The 11128-nt window shown below is 39.5% G+C and overlaps 2 protein-coding genes across 2 annotated transcripts in view; both read left to right on the top strand.

Annotated features, from left to right (window-relative positions):
- UBA2 (ubiquitin like modifier activating enzyme 2) overlaps nucleotides 1-5811 on the top strand; it is a 52623-nt gene extending 46812 nt beyond the window's left edge. The window contains exons 15-17 of the mRNA XM_080644444.1: nucleotides 691-796; nucleotides 2420-2556; nucleotides 4811-5811. Of these exons, the coding sequence (XP_080500570.1) occupies nucleotides 691-796; nucleotides 2420-2556; nucleotides 4811-4992 (425 nt within the window). The 3' untranslated portion in view covers nucleotides 4993-5811. The remainder of the gene's footprint in view (nucleotides 1-690; nucleotides 797-2419; nucleotides 2557-4810) is intronic.
- Nucleotides 5812-9831: 4020 nt separating this feature from the next.
- Nucleotides 9832-10837, top strand: LOC308236111 (large ribosomal subunit protein uL18-like). The gene has a single exon (XM_080645428.1). It carries the CDS (start codon nucleotides 9889-9891, stop codon nucleotides 10780-10782), a length of 894 nt encoding a protein of 297 aa, XP_080501554.1. The 5' UTR covers nucleotides 9832-9888; the 3' UTR covers nucleotides 10783-10837.
- Nucleotides 10838-11128: the final 291 nt, after the last annotated feature.

Below are 11128 nucleotides of genomic sequence, written 5' to 3' on the forward strand. Positions count from 1 at the left end.
CGATACACCAAAGTTGTGGTTTCAATCTCAAGTCAAGGCATATACAAGACGCAACCAGTGGATGCATAAATAAGTGAAACAACAAATTGATATCTCTCTCCCCCTCCCCCCCTTCTCTTTCTCTCTCTCCCGTCAATAAAGAATATATTTTGTGCAACCCTAAAAGTTGTCTTTGACTCCTCAGGACTTCAGATTAATTTGGTTTGAATAGGAGAAAGTTCTCAGAATCTCTGTTTGGTGCCTTTGAAGTAGTTTTAGTAGTTGAGTATTCAAGGATGAATTCCTAAGTGTCTAATATTTTAATGGATTAGTTTGCTAGGACTGCCATATCAAAATACACAGATAGGGTGACTTAAATAACAGAAATTTATTTTCTCATATTTCTGGGGCTAGGGGACTTAAAGTGGCAACAGGTTTGTTTTCTCCTGAGGTTTCTCTCCTTGGCTTCTCATAAGGATACCAGTTAGATTGTTAGATTGGATCAGGGCCTACCCTAACAGCCTCCTTTTAATCACTTTAAAAAGCACTATCTCCAAATAGAGCCACATTCTGAAGTCCTGGGGTTAGTGCTTCAACATAAGAAATGGGGGGTACAATTCAGCTTAGGGTGAGTGTTAACTTTTTTTAAATTGGCTTGACTGCTCCATGGAAATATAATTAATGTATCTAAATTTCTTTAAAATTTCCTAGCTAATAATCACAAGAAGTTGTCAGAATTTGGAATTAGAAATGGGAGCCGGCTTCAAGCAGACGACTTTCTTCAGGACTACACTTTATTGATCAACATCCTTCATAGGTAGGAACTATTAATATTTTAAAATGTAAGAAATTATTTTAATATATGCACTTAAGATATAGTAAATGGGGAAAATATGTTTTCTTATCCTTAAACCCTAATATTCATTTGAAACTGCACAGTACATTTGTTCTGTTCAAGTTGGCCCTAAATTCCCTGAGGTTTGACTGACAGAAAAACTTGGGTATTCAGAAATAAAAGGAGTAGACAAAAAATGTTTAAGGGTAACTGTTGCCAATGATGCCTGATGAGAATGAGGGTAGAAATCCAGGGGTTTGAATAGTTATAATCAGAGGTGAGTTCATTTTGATAATTGAACTAGAATAAAAATTCTATTCTTTTTAAAGACTCATTAGAAGAATGGAAGAAATACTTTATTTGTGATCTATAACAATACAAGAGAATATTAAAATTGATTTTACATCCTTTATAATAATCATTCATAGTGTTTGCATTATAGAATATTTGTGTATATATAACAATTAAATATAGATGGTCCTCACAAGGTGCAGTTTTTTTGTTTGTCTGTTTTTAAGGTGCAGTTTTTTACATGCTCATTGATACCCCTAAACTGCATCTTGACTTAGGACTTTTGGGTACCATCTAACCAACAGCTTTGTCCAGTTATTTTTGCCAGTATTGCCCTCTCCGTACAAACATATACAACTTGTATAGTTTGGAGAACATTGTATTTTATATATTTGGTTTATAAAAAGCATTAAATGACAGGAAAGACTGAATGTGAGTTATCGATAATAATAAAAGCGTAATATGCTAATTAGACCGGACAGCTGAATGACCTTCTGGATATCCTTCCTGACAAAGCTGTGGCGGCGGGGGCCGAGGTAGAGGCAGTTAAGGGCCATCAGGCAGGCAGGCAGAGTGGTTAGGGGCAATCAGGCAGGCAGACGAGCAGTTAGGAGCTAGCCATCCCAGATTGCGAGAGAGATGTCCCGGATTGCAAGAGGGTGCAGGCCTGGCTAAGGGGCTCCCCTCATACCCCATACATGGATTTTGTGCACCGGGCCTCTAGTTAGTAATAAGTATGTTTCACAAAGTCAGACAATTGAGCAAAGATAATGCTAGGAATGAGCTCTAGCCTCAATTAGTCACCAATTGGATGTCAGTGGTGTGCTTGTGTACATGTTTTTGGGAACTCATTACAAAAGCAGGATGCTGTCTGTAAAGATGGGGGAAACCCAGAATCCATGTATCCTACTCCTAAAACACCAAATTACTTTGGTCAAGATCAGAGTCAGTCGAGTGTAGAATCTTCTTGCACAGTAGCTGAAAAAATAATGCCAAAAAGTTACATTGGGCCATAGAGTATTAGACTCAATTTTCTGCTTTAGCAATAAAAGTTATTTAACATCAAAAACAAACAAACCACCCTGCGCCTATTTGAAGATGTAGTGGTATTTACTATTTGAGTTTGGAATTGTCACAAAAATCTGTTATGTATAGTCTTATTTTTTATTTTAGCTCTTTGAAAGAAAACCAGAATTCAGATATTTGGTGTGTATATAGCCTACCCTTCAAACAGGGGCAGTATCTCTTCTGGTGTGTCCTTTTGTAAATAGTTATAGTGCTGGTCTATTTTTATAGTGTGTGGTTCTTTTACAGTGAAGACCTAGGAAAGGATGTGGAATTTGAAGTTGTTGGTGATGCCCCAGAAAAAGTGGGGCCCAAACAAGCTGAAGATGCTGCCAAAAGCATAACCAATGGCAGTGATGATGGAGCTCAGCCATCAACATCCACAGGTGAGTCATGGTCCCAGCCAGCAGGTTGTTAATTACCCAACCAACAGGCAAGACTATATAGAAACAAATTATGATTATCTCAAACATTCTATACAATAAAGAGTTAATATGCAAATTGACCCTCACACCCTCACAAGATGGCTGCCTACGACCAGGCCGGCAGGGGGGTTAGTGAGGGACGACCAAAAGACTGAACAGCAGGCTGCGTGGAGCGACCAGACCAGTGGGGAGTCGGGGGGAGGCAGTTAGGGGCAACCAGGCAGGCAGGCAGGTGAGCAATTAGGAGCCAGCAGTCCAGGATTGTGAGAGCAATGTCTGACTGCCAGTTTAGGGCCAATCCATGGGATCAGGCTTAAACCGGCCATTGGCCATTCCCCAAAGGGGTCCCGGATTGGAGAGGGTGCAGGCCCTGGGCTGAGGGGACTCCCCGTGCACGAATTTCGTACACCAGGCCCCTAGTTGACAACAAAGTAGAAATCCATAGGACTACTAGAGGTATGTGTTGGTTTGGCATTGATTTTGTTGTTAATCCTCACCTGAGGATATTTTTCCATTGATTTTTAGAGAATGGAAGGGAGAGAGAGAGAGAGACATCATGCAGTGAACCTGCAACCTAGGTACATGCCCTTGCCCGGAATTGAACCCAGGACCCTTCAGTCCCCAGGCCTTCACTTTTTTTTTTTTAATATATTTTATTGATTTTTTACAGAGAGGAAGGGAGAGAGATAGAGAGTTAGAAACATCGGTGAGAGAGAGACATCGATCAGCTGCCTCCTGCACACCCCCTACTGGGGATGTGCCCGCAACCAAGGTACATGCCCTTGACCGGACTCGAACCTGGGATCCTTCAGCCTGCAGGCCGATGCTCTTTCCACTGAGCCAAACCAGCCAGGGCAGGAGCCTTCACTTTCCACTGAGCTAAACCGGTTAGGGGCTGGCATTGATTATTTTAATGGAGTTTGGAACGTATGACCCATGAAGCCATTTTTTCTTACTGAAAATAGAAACATTGTGTTATTTTTTGTTAGTGGCTTTTTACAACTGGACATGTGAGTTTTCTACTAGATAATAAAGACCATTCTTAGTAGTAGTAGTTTTGGATTTTGTATCTATTTTATTTAGAGATGACAGATCAGTACATCTGACTTTGGAGTGAGCAGATGCTTGCTGAGTACAGAATTATAGCATTTCACAGTTTTCTCAGAACCAGTATGACTGGGAAAAATGCATCAGAGGCCCTGTTTGCTGGGTTTTCAGTGCTGGTGCTTGTACTTGACTGTGCTGGATTTGGATGTCTATTACCCCTCCCCACACACACCCCTCTTCATTCTTTAAGTCAGGAAACAAAAAGGTACTGATTTTTGTACTTGTTTTCATTTCTTTGACCCTAGGTCTTTGATGTTCTTTGGAGTATGTTCTAGGTTCTGATGTTCTGTGAGAGTTTTAAAGATGGTCTTGGAGACTATCTACAGTTTGGCCCACTTGTGGGCCATGGGTTCATGACCTTTCTTCTCTGAAAATAGAGAGGCCCATCATCCTTTGAGGAAGGGACGAGAGTATTTTTTAAAAATCATAATTTGAAATGTGGCTTGATTGACCCTCTGTGGGTAGGTCTTGGAGGCTGTAGCAATAAGTAAGATAGGTACTCTGCCTTTGATTTGTTGGGTGGGGCACAAAACCAACTGTGGTGTAAAGTTAAAAAGCACGTACTGTAGAGCCCCCACTGCATGGGTTTGTATCCTGACCTCATCTTCTACTTTTGACCTTGGGTAAGTCAACCTCTTTGTACCTTAGTTCCTTTTCTGGAAAACGGATAATGATGTTATCTTCTTTATAGGGTTGTTGTGATGATTAAATGAGTTGTTATTTGCAAAGTGCTCAGAACAGTTCCTGGCACATTGTAAGTGCTGTGTATATGTTGTTCTTGTTGTTGTTGTGTTGTTGTTGTTTACCACTACCACAGTATTAGGATTTTTACCTTCCCTTTTCTGTTGGAGAAATAGAAATAAGGAACTGTATAATTTATGAGTTATATCACACAATTTTTTGTTTTGATTAGAAAAGAAAGGTACTTGTTACAGAAAACATTAAGGCAGTATAGAAATACGTGATGTATAAAGTGAAGGTTCCTAAGGGTAGCCTTAAGTCTGGTGTATATCAGAAGAGTTAGCTTTTCACTTATATGAATATATTAATGAACTATTAGTAATTCCCACACTTTTAACCATTTTTCTTTTATTTTTCCTGAAATAAGCACAAGAGCAAGATGATGTGCTCATAGTTGATTCAGATGAAGAAGGTCCTTCAAATAATGCTGACATCAATGCAGAAGAGAGAAGTCGCAAGAGGAAATTGGATGAGAAAGAGAATATCAGTACAAAGAGGTCACGCACAGAACAGACAAAAGAGCTTGATGATATTATAGCATTAGATTGAACAGCAGTGCCTCCAACAGAACCCTCTGACTGCATGGATCACCCAGCGTCCTTTGTTCCAAAGGGAAAAAGTGGAGCCCAGGGACTTGAAGATGATTCTGCTCCCTTTGAAAGCACTCATTTTGCTGGAACTATCAGACACATTGCGGAATGCTGTACGGAAGTAGGAACATAGTTTTAAAACCCTCTGAACAAAGCGTTTGCATCACTAGTCATGAGAAGAAACAACACAATGCATGTTGCCTTTTTAATGTAAATATTCTTAGGTATCATTTAATAGTTTAAAATATTGTGGTTTAGTAAAGTTGATACCTGGTTATAAATATTATGCCTTTATTTTTGGTTAGAAAAAGAATTATTTTTAGCCTAGATCTAACCATTTTCATACTCTTAACTGAAACAGATTTAAAAAAAGTATCAAGTGCTGTATTGAAACTTGTTTTTAAATATGAACTGGCACTATGTATATTGATGTAAAACAATGTTAATTTACTCAAGTTTTCAGCTTGTACTGCCTGGTATGTCTGTGTAAGAAGCCAATTTTTGTGTATTGTTACAGTTTCAGGTTATTTATATTTGATGTTTTGTAAAACTCAAATACAACTATACTGTACTTAATGGACCAAATAAAATGGCCTCTGCATACTTGTTGTACATGCCTGCACAGTATCTGCTGCCTTGTTGGGTTTATTCATTGTATTTTCTGCAGGAATGCTAAATCCTTTCCTTTTAAAAAATTAACTTGTGATGGATATGAAGGTTAAAAGATCTCCACTGTTTGCCATAGATGAGTACTTTCTAAAATAAAGTTTTTAATGGTGGTGGTGCTTTTTAAATTTGGATTGTAAACAGCCTTTTATTGAGAATATTTCAGTTATCTTTGGCCAGCTCTTGTAACTTAGAGCCTTGGATTTGAGATTCCAGATGGCCAGAGTCTCTCTTGTATTCTGCAGTCTTCTCTGGATTGTTCCCCACTTCTTCAGTCCTCCTTGAGTATACCATTCATTTTGGGCCTAACTCCAGCCTATAGATATGGCCATATCTGCTCCAGATGGATCAACACTCCCATCTGCCTAGACCCCAGAGGGCTGTTAGGGTACTCTCCTCACACAGATGTGCCTTGAGTTTTCAGATAACAGAAACCCCAGAGGCTGTTTACCCGTTCTCTATCTCTGCCTTTGGGGTTTTTTGCCACAGTCAACTAAATTTCAAACTGATAATTTATTATATTATCTCACTTCGTATAATTCTTATTTGCCACCCAGGTTTTGTTTTGTATCATTTGTAAACTTGGCATGTAATCAAAGCCTTCAGAAAAGTCATACTGAACAAGACAGCCCTCGGGAACATGCTGCTTGACGCCTCCCAGATGAACTGACTTCCAGCCTTCTGCAAGCTGGAAGCAACTGCAAGCAGGCTGGGTCCCTCTGCAACTCTGGGAGCCCGTGGGCTTCACTTTGCTTTTAGATTTTTAGGAGTTTTATTTCCTCCAGAAAGAGTTTCAAAATTACATGTAACCATGTAACATAAAAAAATATCCTGGAATATCAGATCTCAATAATTTTTGGTTGGCTGGACACTGAAAATCATGTTCTATTTTGAATTCTGAAAACCAGAAATTTGCGTTTTGAAATTATCTTCATTCTTTAAAACCTTGACCTGCCTATTTAGACACGATTTTGACAGTTTCCATTTTGTATATGTTCTTTTCTTTCTTAATTGAATGTACATGGCAAGAAGTGCCAATTTGATCGGTAGAAGTGTGTTTATGTTTTGACAGCAATGGCTTTCATTTTTTCAACACTTATTTTCTTCAGTAGTTTCTGTTAATTTTCAACCTCTTACAAAATTAGTGTTTATCATTAAGGCAGGTCTGATTAGGAGTCTTAATTAGACTTAGCAAATCCAAGTTGCCTCTACTTCCCTAGAGTATGGAGACACGTTAGGTCTGGCCTTGTATTTGTGGTTTTCCCATGGGAGTTGTCTTCTCAGTGGTGGAGCCGGGAGTAGGACTCCAGCCTGAAATACACCTGACATCTTCCAGCCTCATTGGGAGCAGTCTGGTGACTGAAGTTTACCAAACAAGTCCATGGCCCCAAAGGTCAATCTACATTACTGAAGGCTTAAGGGAAAGAATTCTTCATTCTACCACAAAGATTCAGTGTTTTAATAGTGTCTGACCCTTAATGAAGTAACTGATCAAAGATCAGTGGATGCCAAAACCTTTAGTAAAAGAATCTTGACTCAGTGCTCAAATGCTATACAGGTAACTTGCAAAAGGCAAGTCTTGACAATGGACTGATGCCTGTCACTACCATAATCAAGAGGTCAAACCCGGCATCACAAATAGGACAACCTGATACATACTTCCTGAAGAAAATAGCACCTAGGCAAAAAAAGAAAAGCCTGAATCTAACCCAGTAACTAGATGTAGTTTCCAGCTGACTGGGAACAGAGGGGTAGAGAAACCCATTAACATGAGCAAACAATTGGACAAGTACACATGTGGGTCATACTAGAACTCAAGTGCAAAATAAATGGCTATAACAATTCTTGTGATAATTGGAAATTTTAAAATGAAATAAATTAGGTGATGGTGGAATTATTTTCTTAGGTATGATAATCTTGTGTAGGACTGTCCTGATTTTTGAAATATTAGGGATGAAGCTCTGTAATACAACTTTTATATGGCTGAGCAAAATATATAATACAGGAAGAAAAAAAGCAAAATTAACATAGAATCTAGTTGGGACCTATATACATTGTTCATTGTGTTATCCAACTTTCAAGACTTTCATAAAAGTGGAGATTACATATAGTCTGTATTTTCCTTTTGTGCCTATGTGACTTTCATGCTTCGTATTGAGTATATTCTATGATTGAAATAAAAAAGGCAATAAAAGTCATTAAAAACAAGTTGGCATGAGAAAGTGTTAGTGATTTGTGGGTCCAACATTGGTAAAGTTAGCTTTATTCATCTTTGTTGCTAGGCTGTGACTTAGCAAGAATTCTCTTTCATTTGAGCCTTCAGAGAACTAGGAAAAGCCAAGTTGTTCCTAGTAAATTAATTAGAAGCTGTCAGAAGCTTTCGGTTCATAATAACCGTTTCTGTTCCTGAAAATTGTCCATTGGTGGCATACGTATCTGAAATGTACTTGTCCTGCCGAAACCGGTTTGGCTCAGTGGATAGAGCGTCAGCCTGCGGACTGAAAGGTCCCAGGTTCGATTCCGGTCAAGGGCACGTACCTTGGTTGCGGGCACATCCCCAGTAGGGGGTGTGCAGGAGGCAGCTGATAGATGTCTCTCTCTCATCGATGTTTCTGACTCTCTATCCCTCTCCCTTCCTCTCTGTAAAATATCAATAAAATATATTTTAAAAAAATAAAAATAAATTAAAAAATAAAATGAAATGTACTTGTCCTGTTGAACACAAGCAAATTTAAGCCTCTACTAGCCTTTTTTAATATACAAAAAATGGAAGCTATTTAAGTAAAAAAAAAAAAAAAAAAAAAAAAATTCTGGAGAAAAATATTGGCAGGTGTTTCTAGTTATTGTAACTTACAGGCAGCAAAGGCCTCCCATTTCTTTGCATCTTACAATAGTGTTCCTGAGGTCCAGAATCTCCATTTTATCATTTTCCAGGAGGATATATTTAGAGAAGTATTTTTATAAACACTTTAATACTGGAAATACATTATTTGCGTTCTGCACACAGAAGGAAACCCCACATCTAATTTAAAATCCAGCAAAAATTTTGAACTGCTCTCACTAACTCAACTGAGTTGAACTATAGGACTATGATTCTGCTGTATAGTTGTATTTTTAAAAAATATTTTTAAATTTACTGATTTGAGAGAGAAAGAAGGGGGAAGAGAGAGAAACCTATTTGTTGTTCCACTTATTGATACATTAATTGGTTGATTCTTGTATGTATCCTGACCTGGAGTCAAACCCACAACCTTAATGTATGGGGATGACACTCTAACCAACTGAACTACCCAGCCATGGCTTTGGTTGTATTTTGAAGACCATTACCTCCTGGCAAAATATTTTTGGAAGTTTTGCTGTCTGACTCAGCAGCTTTAAAATTTTTAAATCTTGCGACAATTAATGACTTTACTACATAGGGAAAGGTGTTGTGAGCAAAAAAATGTACTAGAATGTACAATGCGCCAAGAGAGCCCTCAGGTTTTTACTTAAATCTTCAATTTATTTGGTTTTCAGAAGGAAAATCAAATCTTAAAAAATATAGGCATTGTACACACACTGTCTCACTCATTCTATAAATATGTATTGCATCCCTACTCTGCACTATGCTGCACTTCTTGGAAAATGTTACCAACCCTGACAGCCTAGTTGGAAAATTTTTAAATACACATATATTTTTAGCCCGGCCAATGAGGCTCAGTGGTTGAGCGTTAACCTATGAACCAGGAGGACACGGTTTGATTCCTGGCCAAGGCACATGCTGGGGTTGGGTGCTCATCCCCAGTGTGGGGCATGCAGGAGGCAGTCGATCAATGATTCTTATCATTGATGTTTCTCTCTCCCTCCCTATCCCTTCCTCTCTGAAATCAATAAAAATATATATTGGGGATCGAGCACCCAACCCCAGCATGTGCCCTGGCTGGGAATTGAACCATGACCTCCTGGTTCATAGGTCAATACTCAATTACTGCTAGCAGGGCAGAAATTTTTGAAAGCTGTAAGACACTATAAGGGCTGGTGTGCAAAAGAAACTCAACTTCTCATGGCAGCAATGGGTGGTGGAATGGGGATCTGGGGCTCCACCTCCTCTAAGTTGCCAAGATTCCCAGTTGAGCTTTTTTCTCCACCGGAGTTAGGCTAGGCCTGCAGGTCTGTGGCAAGCCGCGGCCGTGGGTCTCTCTTCCGCAGGATGGGGTTTGCGAAAGTTGTCAAGAACAAGGCCTACTTCAAGCGATACCAAGTGAAATTCAGAAGACGGCGAGAGGGTAAAACTGATTACTATGCCCGGAAACGCTTGGTAATCCAGGATAAAAATAAGTACAACACACCTAAATACAGGATGACAGTTGGAGTAACCAACAGAGATAACATCTGTCAGATTGCTTATGCCTGTATAGAAGGAGATATGATAGTTTGTGCAGCTTATGCTCATGAACTCCCAAAGTATGGTGTGAAGGTTGGCCTGACAAATTATGCTGCAGCATATTGTACTGGCCTGCTGCTGGCCCGCAGGCTTCTCAATAGGTTTGGCATGGACAAGATCTATGAAGGCCAGGTGGAGGTGACTGGGGATGAATACAACGTAGAAAGCATTGATGGTCAACCTGGTGCCTTCACCTGCTATTTGGATGCAGGGCTTGCCAGAACTACTACTGGAAATAAAGTTTTTGGGGCCCTGAAGGGAGCTGTGGATGGAGGCCTATCTATCCCTCACAGTACCAAACGATTCCCTGGTTATGATTCAGAAAGCAAGGAATTCAATGCAGAGGTACATTGGAAGCACATCATGGGTCAGAACGTTGCAGATTATATGTGTTATCTAATGGAAGAAGATGAAGATGCTTACAAGAAACAGTTCTCTCAATATATAAAGAACAACGTAATTCCAGACATGATGGAGGAGATGTATAAGAAAGCTCATACCGCTATACGAGAGAATCCAGTCTATGAGAAGAAGCCTAAGAAAGAAGTTAAAAAGAAGAGGTGGAACTGTCCCAAAATGTCTCTTGCCCAGAAGAAAGATCGGGTAGCTCAGAAGAAAGCAAGCTTCCTCAGAGCTCAGGAACGGGCTGCTGAGAGCTAATAAACCAAATCACAATTTTCTATGATTTTTCAGAGACAATAAACTTATTAGGCAAACAGCTAAAAAAAAAAAAAAAAAAAAAAAAAAAAGATTCCCAGTTGATCCTAGCAGCAGCTTCCAGCATTACTGAAACTCATGAACAGCAACCTCAAGCTCAAAAATGTTCCTACGCTGTCCCAATCCTCTCCATGATGCTGCAGATTGGCTGAGGTCTTTGCTTCATACAAAGTTTGTGCAGAAATTCCTATTCCTGAGTGTAGGGTAAGCTCTCAGGACAAGAAAGTGAGGGTTCTTCCAAGATGGCCCTTGCAGGCCCTCCCCAGGGTAGCTCAATTGTTAGAGCATC

Source organism: Plecotus auritus (genome assembly GCF_963455305.1).
Source record: "Plecotus auritus genome assembly, chromosome: 10".
Classification (NCBI taxonomy): Eukaryota; Metazoa; Chordata; class Mammalia; order Chiroptera; family Vespertilionidae; genus Plecotus; species Plecotus auritus.

What these genes read in the sequence shown, in the direction of transcription:
- LOC308236111 (XM_080645428.1), top strand. Translation starts at nt 9,889, where the DNA reads ATGGGGTTTGCGAAAGTTGTCAAGAACAAGGCCTACTTCAAGCGATAC.